The 17589-nt window shown below is 42.6% G+C and overlaps 1 protein-coding gene across 1 annotated transcript in view; it reads left to right on the forward strand.

Annotated features, from left to right (window-relative positions):
• Nucleotides 1–1579: 1579 nt before the first annotated feature.
• Nucleotides 1580–17589, forward strand: part of PRKD3 (protein kinase D3) — a 45774-nt gene continuing 29764 nt past the window's right edge. Inside the window, exons 1-3 of the mRNA XM_055816462.1 lie at nt 1580–1731; nt 4356–5384; nt 16294–16432. Of these exons, the coding sequence (XP_055672437.1) occupies nt 5094–5384; nt 16294–16432 (430 nt within the window). The 5' untranslated portion in view covers nt 1580–1731; nt 4356–5093. The remainder of the gene's footprint in view (nt 1732–4355; nt 5385–16293; nt 16433–17589) is intronic.

The following is a 17589-nucleotide window of genomic DNA, read 5'->3' on the forward strand; positions in this document are numbered from 1 at the left end:
ATTCCAGAGTATGATTCCTTGCTGTGCTAAACATCAAAAATCATGTTTATGGAGGCAAGCTCTATGTTTACAGTGGTGGCGTGTGGGAGTCCCACTTCAGAGGAAAAAGGAAACGAAGATTGCTCAGTTATCTGGTGCAGAGCTTTGGCAAGAACATCCTCTATTCATGGAATAGCCTTCATTAAAAAGTCCCAGGGTGTTTTTTTAGGATTCAAAACCAGTTAAAAGCAGAATCAACCGTTAACTGCTACAGTCTGAGTTTAAAGTAGTTCCAGATTTTGACAAGAAGCTTCAGGCTAATTATTTATCAAATAAACTGGCTCCAGTCAGAACACGGACCTGGTTACAGTCTCTATCAGCTGCACTGTGTAAAGGTTTGATGCAAAACAAGGCAAAGTAAGTGAAAAGACTCCACTCAGCTTCAGTGGGTTTTAGGCCAGGCCTTAGGAGCGTGAGATGAAGGAAATGAGAAACGTACATTACAGACAGCACTAGAAGTGACAGAGCACTAATCTGTTTCTCCATCTGCGTCTCGCTGAGCTGAGAATTGGAAGCCTTTGAATTTCTGTTAACAGTTTGCCTTTTCCACATGTTTTCGGTCTGGTACATAATTTAAAATGCAGTTAACTCCTCACGGTTTTAAGAATTGTACGGAGAGATTGAATCCAAATTCAAGAAGGAAGATTATGTGTTGCCTTTTAAGGGGAGCTTTTTGGCTGGAGGGAGGTTTTAAATACCGTTTTGCCTTGTGACTGGCTTTACTCAGTATTTCTGCTGAAAGTTTTTGCTAAATATCTTGCGTGCAGAGATTTGCTGGTGATGCAAGGGGGGCATCACTAACGCGGAGCAGAGGACGGGGTTTGGGTGAATCAGCATTCGAAGCTGAGGAGGGGCGGGGGGGGGCGAAGCACTGTAGCAGACAGGGACAGTCATGTCCGAAAGGGCCCGGAGAGCTTCTGCGGCAGGCGGCCAGCTCGCCCGCTGCTGGGGCTACCGCGGGGAGCGGGGGGGGGGGGCGGCAGGCACGCTGCTCGCACGGAGCCCTTTCCAGCTACCGGGTCGGGGCGGCCACGGAGGAGACCAGCGTGATCCTGTGACACACTAGGTCAAGTATTTCCTGTGCAGAGATGAAGGGCCCCGTCCCAGGCCCGGGGGAGATCCCCCCCTCCTCACCCCGCGGGGCCGCGCCGCCCACGCCCCGCCAAGGTGAACGGAGCGCGGCGCCGGCGGCGGGCAGGGCCGCGGCGGGGCGGGCAGGCCCGGGGCGCTCCCTCAGGCGGGGGGGCGGAGGAGCCGGCGCAAGGCGAGGCCGGCGCTGCCACAGCGGCAGGCGGGCACCAGCTGACGGGGGCACAACTTGCGGCCGGGCCGGCGGCGGCGGCAAAACGGAGCGGCACAGCGTCCGCAGGCGCCGCGCCCCGCCGCCCCGTTAGCGGTCCGGGGCATCAGCGCCACAGGCAAGAAAACTAACGGAAACTCTGCGGGGGCCCGCCCGCGCACGCGCCGCGGAGCGCCGCCCGCGCGGGGCACGCCGGGGCGCGTAGTTCGCTCGAGCGCGGCGCCGCGGGCCGGAGCGCGGCCGTGGGACTGCAGCTCCCGGCAGCCCCCGCGCCGGCCGCAGCCCGTCCCGGGCGGCTCTGGGGGTGTGCGGGGCGCCGCGGGCTGCGCGGCGGGTGCGATGCGCGCGGGGCAGCTGCGGCCCGGGACAGCCGGCGTCTGGCGGGGCCGCAGGTGAGGGCGGGGGGCGCGGGGCCGGGGCCGGGACCCGCCGAGGGGAGGGGAGGGGAGGGGGGGCGGTGGCCCGGGCTCCGCCGCGCCGGGGAAGGGCGGGGGCGGGCTTGGAAAGTTCCTGCCGCGGCCGGAGCGGCGACGTCGCCGTCGGCGGCCCCGGCCAGAAGCCCTGCCCCGGGGGGCTGCGGGTGGGGGAGCGGGGGTGAAGGGCCGTCGACAGCGGCATCTCCGCTTTGGCGGGGGGGGTGCCCCGGGTGGGGGGTGCCGGGCCGCGGCCACATCATCTCCGGGGAGCGGCGCGGCGGGGAGCCTGCCGGCAGGGGCGGGCCGCCCGGCGGGGCTTTAAACCTGGGGGGGGCGCGACAGGACGCGCCGGGCGGCTGCCGGCGCCCGCCCGGCCGGGGCTGCGTGACCCGCGGCAGGCAGGACGCGGCCCGCCCCGGCCCGCGGTGGCGGGGAGCCGCCCGCCCGCCCCCCCGGCACCTGCGGGCGGCCCCGGGCTGTGGCTTCGGTCCCTCCCGGCGGGAAGCGCCCGGGGCCCGCGGCGGGGGAGGGGCCGCTTGGAGCGGGGCCGGGGCCGTGTCGTGCCTGCGGGGGAGGGAGGGCACAGCCGGTGCCGGGTGCTGGGGAGGCCGCCGGGGAGCGGCCGGGCTAGGGGGCAGCCCCGGGGGGAAGGGGCGGGGCGGGATGCGGGGCTGGGGCAGCCGGCGTCCTCCACGGCCCTTCGCCTCTCTGCTTCGGCAGCTCTGGGGGATTTTGTAATATATATATAAGCATAGAATCGTAGGACTGAACATACGTTTCGGTATGCACTGATTTGATGTTCAGAATCCGTTTATCCTAACTACAATTTAAGCACTTTCAAGGGTTTTACTTTCTCAGAAAGATCCATGCTTTCCTACCAAGTACCAAAAATTAACTCCGTTAAAGGCTTGTATGCAAAGACACTTGGTATGAAAAATGCAAACGCATCGTAGTCTTGGTAAATACAATTTCCGTTCTAATTAGGCAGCTGTAGGTGAGCTTTTGCAGTGTGTTTTCACTGTCTGAACTTGCTTAGTAGACCCGTTAATTCTTTCACATCATATGGTGCTTGCATTTTCTATCATGTTGGTTAGGCATTATTGCCTTTAATTCAGATCCACCCCTGAGGCTTGTATTTGCTATCTCTGGTATCTGTGAGAGGTGAGGGATAGAAAATCAGTATGCAGAAAACAAAAAGAAGTCATCTTCCAGCAGAGTTGAAGGCACTGTGAGGTTGCTTTCTTGAGAGGGGTACTTAAATGTTGCTATACTTACTCTTCATATTTATGGCCTTCCTCTGTATCACATTTAGTGTGCTCTTTAAGGCAGAACTTGTCTTTTCAGGTATTGTTGGTAAGTGCCCAGCAACTCTTGAGTATTTGAAGACAACAGTTTGTAGATACCTGTGCTGAAAATCTAGAAGGTGTCAGATCTGTCTTCTGGAGCCCCTGTTAGGAATTTTTATCGCAGAACCAAGACCTTATCTTCCTTGCAGTACTGCAGTTTGTGTACCTCTCTTTCTTTATCTGCCTTTTAGAATGGGGTGGCAGTGGGGTTTTAAATTACCCCGCTGGTAAATACCAGAGGCGCGTAATCTATTAAATGGACTGTTTTACCACTTATCAGCATTATTTCTATTAAGGACGGTTTATATTGTGTGTGATAAACTGTGGCATCTCTCTTCTGAAATTTCATGTGATCTTAGTAATACCTGTTCTGAGATTTTGTTTCTGTTTGTAAGGGAAGGAAGGAAGAGGTGAGCTTACTGATTTTTGTGCCCTGTGTAGTTCTATCCTCCTTTAAAAACTATTAGTAATACGTAGTATCTATGTTCTTGAACCACTCTTGTGTTCAGGTGTAAATTCTTCTGTGGCAGAAGTTGCATGAGGAATCTAAAAATGATTGTTTATGAGCATTTCAGTTGCTCATGAAATGCTTGAAATATAGAATCAGGTGGCACACCACCTTGTAACAAGTGTTGTTGAGCCTGTGCTCATGAAATGATTTATTTTCAAAGGTTGTGGCATACTCGCTTTTTTAATCAGACATGTGAGCATTAAATGATTCCCTTCACCCCCCCCTCCCCCCCCGCCAAAGGAACCAGTGCTCAATGGGATGAGTTAGTCTGTGTAAATGTTCTTCAGTTGTCTTGAATAAAAGTATTAAAATGATACCCTGAGTATGTGTTACATAGAGGCTTTTTTTGAATTTTGACATTATGGGTTTTTTTGACATTTCAATGTGTTTGATAAATTTCCTTCCCTGCCCACCAGCTTCTCAGTATACACCTACAGAGCAGAGCTGTGGTCTACTCCCCTCCCCAACATTTTTTTTTTCTTTTAACAGTTAAGTGCTTTGCTCTGCTAAATTACTGTTAATTAACAGATGTGGTAATGTATTGGGCAGTATTAGGTCTGATTTTGTCTTGTGTATCATACAGTGCGAAAACCGTTAACTTCCAGTTATAAGTACAAAATCTTACTAACAACTTATTTCAAGGAACTGGTGATCCTGCTGCCTCAAAAGTAGAGTGGTTGTGACATTGCTATGCAATTTTGTGCATTTCATGTGAAATAACAACTTTATCTTTTCTCCTACAGGCAGAGTACAACATTTCAAAATGCTGGAGATTATCTGGATGAAGTCAGAGATTACATTTAATGTGATTGTGTCTTCAGACATTCTGCTCCTGCATTTCATGAGCTAAAATATTTTATAAAAATGAAATCAGATACCTTCACAGATCTCCAAATTAATAGTGTCCTGTGAATTCAGAGAAGACTTTCTGAAGGAGGAATAGATTCATCACATACGTGGACTTCTGTTGTTGCTCAAGGATACTCGTTTTTTTTCATTCTACAAGTCTGTCTACACAAAGATGAGTCTGCATTTAAGATATGATCTGTGGAATTAAGTGAACGAAGATACTTTTAATGAGTTACCAACGTTTATTTCAATCTGTGTTTCCAGCTTTTTTTTTAGTACATAAAAATGAAGGACAAGTATAAAACAGCAGAGCTGGTGTATTTCTGTGAGGCCTTTATGTAAGCGTCTGTTGTCTGGACGTGGTGCTAAAGGACAGGCAATCTGCTTTTGCTCAGCTGATTGTAACTGCAGAAGGAGAACCTTTATTTAATGTAACTTACAGCTGAAGTTATTTGCTCTTTGGCTTGCACAGAATGAAAGGGAAAATTAAGTTTTACTAGTCAGGGGTGTTTTACTGAACTGAGAAAGGGAAAGTTACATTATCCTTGTTTTCATTTCAAACCAAGAACTGACGAGATATTTTTCTTAGAATTTGACTACTAGGGAGATCTTGACAAAGTAAAGCAAGTCAGATGTCAGCAAACAACTCTTCTCCCCCATCCTTACAGAAGTTTTCCCCACCTACGTGTCATGCTGCTGCACCACAAACCCCAACTTTGTCTTCTAGTCCCCAGTCGGGGCTCTCCAGTCGACTCTCCAATGGCAGTTTCAGTACCCAGAGCCTCACCAACTCCCGGGGCTCTATGCATGGGGTCTCCTTCCTTCTGCAAATTGGTCTCACTCGAGAGACTGTCACCATTGAAGCTCAGGACCTGTCCCTCTCTGCTGTTAAAGACCTCGTGTGCTCTATAGTTTACCAGAAGGTATAGTACAATGCTACCGTGTTCTGCTGATGGTGACGGTTGTTTTGTAACAGTCTGCTTAGTAATAACAGCATCTGACTTGGAATATGCCAAGAAGTTTGGTACAGGGACAAAGATCCATGTTAGGTATTTGTGTGTGTGTGTGTGTGTATATATATCTAAATTGCACATATATATATATGTGTGTGTGTGTATTAGTTATGCACAAAGGAATTTTGCTAACTCCCAAGACAGAAGCTGTTAATTTCAAATCATCTTGTTGCGCTTGCTTGTGAAATCTAGTAAAAGATGATGTAGTGGTAAATTTTCTCTGCAAGAATTAGTTTTAAACAATATGGAGAATATGTTTTCTACTTTCAGTGATTGTCACTGACACCTTAGGTTTTTACTAGTTTAAGCTTACTACTGTTAAGGGGTATTCTTGGAATCGTATAGCCAGCTGTAATGAAAGGACCAGTTGTGGTTACAGAAACACACTGTGGCCCTGCAGACTTGCATGATATTTTCTTTTTGTTTCCAGTTAATAATTAAACCCCCCGCCAAACAGCTAATACTGTCCTAGTGTTGTTTTTCCACATAAGGAATACGTGCCTTTCTCTTTTATAAGCTGATTATTATCAGTGTAATTTCTGCTAAGAGGGGGTTGACCAAGAAATGTAAAAATCTTAGCGTACTTTTCAAATGTGTCTTGGTTAAGCTGTTGCAAGTTCTGACTCTCTAGGAAGGAAATAACATTGATCTTGCTGTTTTTGCATCCAAGTGTTATTTTGTTTAGGTTATATCCTACTAAGCAACCTGAAAAGTAGTTAAGTAATAGTTAATATTGTTTCATAAAATAATTAAGAAATAATTGTTCTCCTTCCTCGAGGGAGGGAGCTGAAGGTAGATTATTTTTTAGGGAAATGTTTTGAATTGTTGTGATTGTTGTTTATGGTTGATTAGTTTCATTAGATGATTCTTTTTCACTTAGTAGCTTGAAAGAATGTAAATGCAGACATTGTATGAACTCTCATGTGCATATGCTAGTGTATCTTTTTTATTTGTATTATATATAGTGTATATTTTCCCCGTCTGGTAACTTACTGCATCTTACGTATTTTTACATACTAGTTGTCAACCAAACTGATTCCATAATAACTTTAGGGGCTACCAAAATTCAGCATACTTAGTTCCTTTCTGAGGAGACAAGTTATTAGGGTCAACTTTTTTTTTTTTTTTATTGGTACCATGCATGTTAGGTGCACTTCATCGCAGCCATTTTAAGAGCTGCTTTTTTCTTTCTGTATCAACTTCTTCTCTTTGCATCTGCATGTTTCCTGCCTGCTCTCTTAAAGATGAAAACAAATACATTCACGCTTATTTTTGTTTTGCCTTTTTGTTCTTTTGGCAGGCTCAGCTAAAAGTTTAGCTCAAGGAACTTCTTATATGCTGAACCTAATCTATTGCAAAACTGAGGGGGATTTCACGATCAGTTTTCCTCTTTTGTCTGGCTTTGATTCAGTGTATGCTCTGCTGCAGCTGATGCTACGAGTAGATGACTGCTTAGTGATAACGTGTTTGCAGGCAGCAAACTGATCAGGAGACGACCTTGTGTGATGGATTCATCTTTCACAAGTAGTTTTGCAGCCAGTGCACAAGTGGCAATATCCTCCCTCTACCCTCTGTTTGACAGCAATACATCCTGCCTTGACTTTTTTTTCTCTTAGATCTGGTGACTGTTGCAGACATATTAAATATTCTAGTATTGCTGTAGAGATAATTTTGTATTTATGTAAAAATTGTAAACTGTGTTCTTCTGTGTATTGTCACGCGTATAGTTGCTTGTTTTTTCCAGTTGAAAGCTTTGAAGATACTACATGTGCTGTTGAGATTCAACAGTGTTAAAGATTCCCTTTCCTCTGGTAATCCACAAAACAGTGTAAACAGGCTTTCTTGACCAGTTCATGGCTCTCAGCTTCAAGGTTACCGTATAGGTTGTTCTTGTGATAGTTCTGTAGTTAGCAGTATCTGTTTACTGTTGGATTTTTTTAATTAAATAGAAGAAATAGCTTTTTTTACTTGGAATAATTTGTAGCTTTTCTTCTTATCTAAGCGTTATCTCTTTACGAGCAGAATTAAATGGAAGTTTCCTTCCTAACTATCTGAGGCTGCGATTAAAGTATCAAAAATGTTGATTGGGAATTAACAGCAGATCTCTGAGAAGGCTGGAGTTTAACCTTTGTGGAAGTAATTATAGCATCCTCAGAAGTTTTCAGAAAAATAGCTTTATGCATTATCTTTATTTCTTTCAGGGGAAATTAATCAACTGGGGGGAAAATAGTCCTGCAAAAGCAGTTTAGTTAGGAAATAAGCACTGTGTTTACCTAACGTGTTTTTCTTAGTGCTTTCTGTATTGCTAGTCTTGCTGGATTGTTGATGGTCAGCTGTGCTTCCTGCTTCAGGTTTAGCTTGTACAGGTTTTGCAGAAGGGTAGTTAAAAGTAGCATCAACAGAACTGAAACTAAAGAGGCATATGTCTGCTAGGAGAACGAGATAAGTAATGCAAATATTTTACGTGCCTCTTAGCTCTGTTAGAAATGTTCTAAATATCAGGAGAGGAGCAAAAACTTTTTTCAAGTTCCAAGTTAAATTCAGGGAGTGCTATGTTAGAGAGATTGTGTATTGGAACATTTAATAGAAGTCCTCAGAAAAACCAAACCTTAGACTTCATAGGGATGCTTCAAAAGATGCTCGGTTATAGTCTCAGTCCATCTTCTCTGTTCACTCCTTATCTAGACTGCTGTACGTTAAAGCACTCAGTTCTCAGGGTTCTCAGGGGGAGTCTGAAGAGGAACCAAAGCACGAACAGATATGACTGCTGGAGTAGAGGGAGTGTGTTTAGAAGCAGAAAAATGTGTAGCATAAATTGCGGGTGGACAGTGTGTGTCCTTGCACAATGATCAGATATTACAGAGGCAAGTTCTTAATCCTCTTCTGTGTTTAAATACCATTTCTTTGTTCCTCACATGAGAGGACATGCAGCAGAACATTGGGCTTAAACAGCTTAAAACTAGAAACTCGCTTACAGTGATGCTCCACTGCCTGCAAACTGAGAATTATGTAGGACAGCGTGCTATAAATGCTTTATTCTAGCTTATGTATTTTGTTCCAGTTAAACTAATATCTGTAAATGAGGAACATTTGTTTGTTCTGTGCTATTACCTGTATAGTAGTATCAGTACCTGCAAGATTTATTGTACCTTTTTTCTTAAACTTCCAAATCTTCACTTTCATGAATCTGAAACTTCCCTTATCTACCTTTTTTATCTACAAACCTGTCCTTCATCCTTTCGATTTTCGGTCATACTCAGCACTCCTCCTTTACATACTTTTCCTCCAATGGCTTTGCATTTTGAAGTAGGCTAGTTGCTCTCCTACCTGAAGATGTTTGCCTGAAATTCTTGTGATCCTTTCTAACCGTTGCCCATACAATATGTTTCTTAATTTTCTAAACTAGGTTTTCTTTTTCTGCTTCACTGAACCCACCCAAATGGTCACCACTTAGCAAAGTGAAAGGGCTGTTTCTTATGTCTTACTGATGAATAAGCTTGTCTCAGATTTTTCTTCTGTATTTTCATAACATGGTGCTCTCATATGTCTTAAATTACAAAAAAAAAAGTGCTAAACCAAACTTACTTTCTCGCTTTCTTCCTATTCTTTCTCTGCCCTTGTATATTTCTAGTGTTTCATTCATGTTTGCTGCACTTGCTTCCTCTCTAATTATCTTTTTCTTATCAACTTGATCCAGCCCAGTATTTTTTTGTCTGTCTTGTGTCTTACTTAGCTCACCTCCAAACGCAGTCTTTCCTTCCGTGGCCTGCCTGTTTTGGGTTTGCTGTTAAGCCTTCTTCACCAACGGTGTTTACAATTCTGCTATTGGTGAACTTTTCCATATGTAGTATGTTGTTTTTCAATTTCTTTCTTCAAAGTAGTCTCAAAATTGTCTTGCTTATGTATAGGCTTGAAAACCTCATCTAGCACCTGTTGCTTTCATCTTGATTCCTGTAACTCATGCGTGTTTGGTGTCTTTGCTTTTGCTAGCAATAATATTTTTGTTGTCTTCATTTTTCTTTATTCTAACATGATCACTCTTTCAACTGCATGTGTAATTGTCTCTCAACGACAAATTCATGGTGGTTTATAATCAAATTTCTACTTGATTACTGGCTTGCTTTGTGCTTCTTTGTTCTTTCATCTTTTTGGCTATTTTTTTCTATGTTGGGATTTTTGGTCATCTTTCTCACTATAGGCAGATCCCTTAAGGTGTCATTATTTACCTTAAATATTGTCTGCTCTCCCAACAGTACTTACACTTTATAATTCCCCAATTGTTTCCAGTCACATTATGCTGTTTTGACTTGCCTGAATTCAGGCTTTAATCTGTCAATAGCCATTTACGCAGATACTTGTATTTGTTTCTTCAAGGCTCTGAACTGTGTAATTTGTTGAGAACACAATCACTGGAAGTATAGCTGTGTTTAAAAGGAGTTAAATTTTGCATGTTACGCTTGCTTGTGAATCTTTCCACTGTGTCTGTAGTTTCATACTTTTATCATTTTTATGAATATAGTCCTGGTATGTTATATTCCCTGGTCAATAACTTGACCTGGTCAATAATTAAATGTGATCCTGTCAGTGTGTATGCACTTTTTTGGTAGTTGTGCCTATTGCTTTAATTAGACTAGGTCAGATTTCATTCTCATTAATTGGAATATGACTGAAGTCCTTGGATTGTTTGGAAAACTAGCCAGTTGCCTTTGAAGGTTAAGTAGGCTAGGGTGGGAGGGGGAGAGAGGGAGATGAGGAGATGCGTTCTAAACATTTTGCTTTGATAACTGGGGACGGGGCAGGGGGAAAGGCTGCCATGAAGAACATGTAAATGTATCTGTAGAATTTTCTAACCAGGTGACAGCTGTATACCTGTATTATTTGTATGCCTAAGAACTCAAATTTTAATGGGGCTGAATTAAAGTAGTTTGGATAGCTAGCTCTTCAGCAAGGGCTGCTGTAGCGGAAAAAAGTGTTTATTTTAAAATACTTTAAATTGTCATGTTGTGAAAAAACCAAAACATGTGGAAAGAATATGAGCTGTCTTCCAAAGGTTTGGACACTGTCATGGTAATGGCTGTCTAACCAAACTGTGGCAGAGGTGTTGACTTGAAGCTTAATATGATTTCTCAAGTGTTAACAGATGTTTCACTATTAAAATATTGAGGAGTAAAAGGATCATATTACAAGGATCTTATTACAATCCATCCATATTACAAATGGATCTTTACAACTCTTGCAGTAACAACTTAATTTGGTGTAGTAAAAAAGGTAGCAGTACTACAGCCTTCCTTCCTGGTTTTTCTCCAGGTTAAGCTTATAGTAGTTTTAGGTGCTTGTTTTTGAATGGCTCTCAAATGAATGCGAATCATGTTTTGTATTCATCAGCTGTGCTCAAAACATTTTTCCCCCTTGTTGGTCTGCCTTCTTGACCTGTCATCTGCTTTCTTTGTATGAGCTAAATAAGGCAGCAGAGTAATAGAGAGTTGAGGCATGAGAAGCAAACACGCCTGTGAGAAGATGGGAGCTGGGGAGTTCTGGCGGCACGGAGCTCGTATATGCGGGCCAGATTAACGTTTCCAGCATGGTAATAGGTTTGTATGCTGGAAAACCTAGCCAAGCAGTAGTCCAAGTATGTCTGTACTGAGGCATCTGGTGCGGGAAAGAACTCATGCAACACGTTTGAAGCTAATTGTCTGTGTGATAATGTGAATTTGGCACGCGATTCTAAAGAGTGGGAGTGAAGAGCTGGGTAGGGATGCAGGATAATAGATTGGAGTGATTTCAGTGAACAAAGAGACTTTCCAAGGTAATGGGTGTTTTGCACCATTAGACTTTGGAATTAACTTTCAGTGGGTTGAAGCATTTGTTTTGAGTTATGATGGGTCATGAGATATTGGACCTTGAAACAATATCCGCCTACGCTTTTCCCTAGTGTGAATTTTTGGCGACTGGTCCAGAACTTTGTAAAGTAAGTCCTGGAACTTGAAGTAGAGGGATTTTTCAGTTACTGCCAAGATAGAAAGAAGCTTCAGTTGTGTTTCGCTCCAGCAGTACTGGCTGCTGTATATTGAGTTCTTTGGGGTAAAAAGAACGATGTAATGCATTATCAGTTGAAACTAGACATACTGTAATACAGTAAAGCATTCTAGATAACACCAATTGGTTTTCCTCAGTGTAACTCTAGTAGTGCACTATTACTGTTAACTTGTGCTAGTACCACACAAGTACAAAGGACTGCATACATTCTTTATGTAAGTTGATGATATTGGTGTACCAGAGATTTAATTTTGGCATAGTCTATTGCATATGTCGATTTCCTGCAAGTGATTTCCTGTAGTTAGATGCTCTTTTGGAACTGTTAACGCTGGGAGCAGTCTCCCTTTTGCTTTTAGGAAACATAGTAACATTGGGATTAACAGTTTATATATTCTGAGTCACTGTGCGATACTTTGGGCTTTTATGCAGGAAAGTAATAGCTGTGTAATCCCATAAGATAAAACAGGCTTTAAAAAATTCTGCCTTGAGTTTTGTTTTCAAGTTTACATTATGAGCTCTTAACACTTCAAAGGAACTGGGTAGTACTTCTTTAACAACTTCATGTAACTGAAGGGCTATAAAAGCTATACTTCACTGCAGTGCAAGAGAGAAAAATTTGGTAGCATACAACTTGAACATAGTTTAAGCTTTGCGTAAAAATTCTGCTAAAAGATAGCACTTGAAATAAAAACCTTGTTGATCGATGAGGTTATTCTTGGCCAGCAGTCTGCACATAGCCTTCTGGCTAAGGTGCAAGCAAAGAATGCTGTATTCCCGAATGTGCTGGGGAGCGGAAGAGAGAGCAGGGTGCTGCACGTCTGCAAGGAGCCAAGCCGCTTGCATAGCTCCCCCCATGGAAGCCTGGCCCAGTGCCTCAGACATGGGCCCTGGCGGGCCACCTGCAGCTCATCAGGGCCCGCCACGCAGAGGGCGGCCAGCCAGCGCTTCCATTGCTTGGGCGCACAGGGCTGTGCTGGGGGCAGAGGGGAGGAATCTGAGCTGAAGCGGGTGGAAAGGAGGGGTCAGGCGTTGTGTTAGGGTCTGTTCTTTTATAACGGGGGAATCTTGGCGGGGGTTGTGTGCAAGGACTTGTTCATCAAGCCTGAAAAGTTTTGTTAGATATGGTTGAATCGGACAGGCTCCTGGCAGGGGCGAGGCTGCTGCAGCTCCATGCCCCAGGTGCAACCAGTAGCAAGACTGGCCACCTATTCCGGTAGGCACAGGCACTCGGTTACAGGTGTACTACACGTAGGTGTATACACACAGATTGACACAGGCAGGCACACAGAGCACTCACGAGAACACAAACAGCACCGATGGTCTCATACTGTGCCCTTCTCTGGTGGTTTGGGGTGAAGGTCTGTTAGTGGGAATACACACACAAAAAATAATAATAATAAAAAAAAAACAAACAAAAAAAACCACCCCCACCACCCCCCAACCCCTAACAACAACAAAAAGCAGATATCTCCAGCAGCTGGGCTCAGGCACCCTTTGCCCAGTATCAGTCACTGGATCTTGGTCTTTCCAGTTGCTGGCACCTGGATGTTCAAGCTCTTTTTTTCATTCGTGCTGACACCCAAGACGTGTGGGTCCTCTGACCTGTGGTCTGGCACCAGCTGCTGGTGCTCGGACTCCCTATACACACACATACGGTCAGCATGAGAACACATCATCCAGGAAAACAGAAATGGAATTTAATGAGAAGATAGGACAGATGGTGCTGATCAGGCATGGGGCATGACCAGGCAGTTGTTCTGACCGGCCCCTGTTTGCAGGTGACCAGCCTTTTTTTGTCTTTTGTATATACTTGTTTTGAGAGGACAGTAAAACATGTCACTGCAGTATCATAAGCATTCACGATATGTAGCTTAAAAGGTCAAGTAATGTAGGACTAAACAGGAGTGCTGATGCCATCACTTCTAGCAGTCAATAATAGGTGGGTTTGCTTTTTTACAATGCTTTTATGCCATATAAATTAATCTAGCCTTTATCTGGAATTCATTTGAAAAACAAATCTTAATTACAGGCATTATACTGTTATTTACAAACTTTGGACTTAATGTTGATGCAGCTTTCTAAGGAATGTAATGTCTCATATTTTCAATGATTACTGTTGCTGTCACAAAGAGGATTTGAGTATTCAGCTGTAACTTTGTTTATTATGTCTGCTAATGCTTTTTAGTCACCAAAATTGATGTTGTATGTTGAAAATATTTTAATAAATCCACAATTTGTACATGAGAATGGGTGGGTGGTGCTCAGGCAGAATACGTATCGTCGTAGCATTTAAAGAAAGTGCTTCTTGCTACATGATTATGTGACCTCTGGTTACTGGGGTAGGGGATTATGTGTAGGGATGTTCTGGCACCTGTGTGATAGGTTTATGATCTCTAAAAATGCAAAAAAAAGAGAAACAAAGACATCTTTATCAAAAGAAGGAGACTTAAACGTGTGAAATAGCTCTGGACGTTCCTTGGAATCTGTGGTTTGTAGGTGGTTCTATGAATTTAATACCAAGGGGCAACAGTTCACACTGATTCTCTGCATCGTCTCAGTTGTCCCTCCTGGCAGCTGAAATTAGTAGCAACATTAATAAAAGGTGTCATGTTTATCTGCAGACAGATGTATATCGTATTCATCTTGATTTTCTCTCCCTTTTCTTGGAATTAAGTTTTTCAGCAGCATGATGCAGTTGATATGCTATAAATGGAAACTATCCTGAGGATACAGTTGATTATAGCATTGATGTAGTAGCTTCCTCTTGTTGACACTAGCATTAAGATGTGATACCTGGCTAAACAGTTTATATAGTATCAAGGAATAAAACTCACAGCACTTACTTAAAGAAATGAAACTATAGCTTGTTTTCTTGGTAATTGAGGCACAGTGGAATTTTAGTTAGAGCTTAAAGCAGGATCATGGAACTGCCAGTTCCCTTGGAAGAATTACTAGCGTGCTATATCTATGCATGTTCTGAATATAAAGTCAAGTCCTGTGTGTACTTGCAGAAATACTGAGACACATATTTGGACAGCACAACTAATTATCAAGCTTTTTATTTGCTTTCTTAATACAAGTAATCTTTGGGAAATTGGAAAGCTGTAATTTTCAGGGTATTAAAGGATATTTGCTAGTTATCAAGATGAATCAATGTATGAGTATACTGAATTATAATATGTTGAGAGCAGTTCTTACAGGTAATTCCAGATGATGTCCAGGATTTTAAGCAATAGCATTTTACTGTATAAAGGTTTAAAAAGAATCTGGTTTAGGGACGTACAATGCTGCTGTTGTATCTGTACCATAATGGCTACTGTACAGAGTACAAGAGAGTATCAAATTCATGTAGGAAACCTAAGAGTGAGTTGGACGACAGAGGAAACAGTCTGCTGCTTTGGCACCAGCCCAGCAAATCAGTTTCTTGGTGCTGCAGATTAAATACCTACTGGTGTCAGTATAGTTTTGTCACATCCATCTTTTGCTTTTGCACAGGATAAATGGCACAAATTCTGCCTGTCTTTGTGATGGTCCAAGTAGATAGTATGCTTTGCACAACATGGGGATTCTTAAGTATTATGTGTAGTATAAATGTGTGTAGGGTGTGCACACCAAACCAGAGAAAGCCAACTTAATATTTCAGATAAAATTGCTACCAGAAAGAGGAAATTATCTTCTGTCTGAATGGGAAGGGAGCGTGAAAACAATGAGTGTGATAGATACCTTCATTATTTCTTTGTTTTGGTAGAAACAATTGACTACTTAGTTAAGTACAACTGATACACCACAAGCTTTATGCAGATTTAGACCCTGTTATTTATTGGCTGTGCAGGAGCTAAATTACCAAACTGTAGCCTGTTAGCTAATGAATTGAAAGCTTGTTGTGTGTTTTTTCCATACTTTTCCCCACGTTCTTCCTGTTTTCTTTGGTGGAGCACTCCTGTGTGCGTGCCCACCTTGAGTGAATTCTGGTTTAAACAAAAAGGCTGAAGGAGCTGGTTGATTGGTACTCATGCCTCTCGAGGGTCTATTCCTACTCTTTCTCTGTGAGCTGTTTACTTTTAAGCTTTTCATTTTAAGAAGTTTTAATCATGCTTGCCAATATTTTGAAGAGTGGGGAAAATTCAGAATAAGAAAGCTATTTTCAGTGAGGTGTCTGGGAAAATGGCATGTTACTTAATGCATCTGTTCCCTAGATGGATTTGCAATATTATCTTCTGTCCTGTTGGAATCGAGTTTTCCTTTTCTTGCATCTGCAGATCTAAACTGTTGTAGAACAACAACGTGAAGCCTCTCTTGGCTTGCTCCTCCAGAAAAGCGTGGCAGGTGCTGCTGGAGTGTCTTGAGCTGAATACCTGCCTGACCAGTCTGTGAAACAAGGGTTACAGGTGGTAGTATCCGAGTTAGAATGACCTGTGTTTGCTTTCAGATGCCAGACTGATTATGCAGGTCTGAGAGATTAAAAATCCAAAGAAACAAAAACACTTAACATTTTTTCTCTTCAGGTTTTGAAAAAAACTGTTGGTAAGAGGGAATGAGGAAGTTGGTATTGATAGATTTTATATATTCTGTTTTGGTGTGGGTTTTTGGTTGTTATTGTGCTTTTTTTAACCTTTTTATGCTCCATTTCAGTTCAGAAAATGCTTCCGTTCCTCAAAAATAGGCAGATCTGTTTTTTCATGGAACATTTAAAATGCTCAAATTCTGTAACTGTTATTAAAAACATTTATGGATAGGATTATCAAAGAGCATGTGTTAATTCAGAGTTTGCTTTCTATTGCAGTTCCCAGAGTGTGGTTTCTTTGGCATGTATGACAAAATTCTCCTCTTCCGTCATGACCTGAACTCAGATAATATTTTGCAACGAATTACATCAGCAGAAGAGATCCATGAGGGAGATCTTGTTGAGGTTGTGCTCTCTGGTAGGTATTGTTGTAACAGTGGAACAGTGCTTTATTCAGTAAATTAAAAAAAATAGGACTTTATGGAACATTATTATCGTGCTTGCCTTGAGCTCTTTAAGTCTCATACTGGGTCACTGTTTTGGGGTAGAGGTTTCCAAGAAAATCCATGTGGTACTGAAATTCCAGTACACAGTTTTGCTATCGTTTCATTGTCATGTTTTAATCTTCTTCAGGTCTACTATTAGAAACAAATCTGAATTATAAGAATATGAATTTATAATTATGATAATATAAGTTTATTATCATAATTGTTGAAGCTGAATTGTAGGTAGGATTCAGAATTTGCTCTTCCAGCCCTGTTGTTGGCTTTCTCTTGCTTTGATCTGTCTTTCTGTTCTGTAGCTTTTGCCGTTGATGGTTTATACTGCTAAAAGGCTTCATATAAACGTAGTTGCTGAATCATAATATAAGGACAGCCTCTTAATGGTTATTGTAGTACTTGAAAACAGTTTATTTTAAATGATAAAGTTTAATGATAAACTCTCCTTAGAGTGGTGGCTATTAACCTGTGGTACTCTTTAATAATGAGGACAAAAAAACCCCAAACTCCTAACTGATTTGAGCTGTGTTTCATTGATAACTTGTTGAATTCAACCAAAAGCTGGCTGCGGTTAAACTACAAATAAAAGTTGGACTAGTATCGAGCAGTTCTTTCAGACTTCAAGGACTAAGTGCCAAACTGAGGTTATGTTCTAGAAAAAGAGATCTCTTGGCTGTCGTGGGATCAGATTTGTAAGTTAGATCAATAAAGTATGACTTCCAGTCATAAGGCTGTGTTCCTTGGCTGCGTTTCAGGACCTGCTGTTGTAGGCATGTCTAGGCTGTTCAGTAGTTGATCATCTTGGTTTGAGCTTTTCATCGCTCCTGGTGAATGCCGTATTTGGAAAAATTGTTGTGTGTGCCTCTTCCTGACAATCTCTGACAGTTTCCTTATAAACAGACCAAAGAAATTGATGCATTTTGAAGACACGTAAACCTCTTTCTGCAGGGTTTTAAAGCAGACATGATAATCTGAATATGCAGTATATATTTGATCAAAGAATAGTAGCCATCAGGGCAAGGTAATATTGATGTAAAATACCAGTTTCTTTTCTTTTTTTTACATTCCAAAGAAA

Source organism: Falco peregrinus, chromosome 11, assembly GCF_023634155.1.
Source record: "Falco peregrinus isolate bFalPer1 chromosome 11, bFalPer1.pri, whole genome shotgun sequence".
NCBI classification, from domain to species: domain Eukaryota; kingdom Metazoa; phylum Chordata; class Aves; order Falconiformes; family Falconidae; genus Falco; species Falco peregrinus.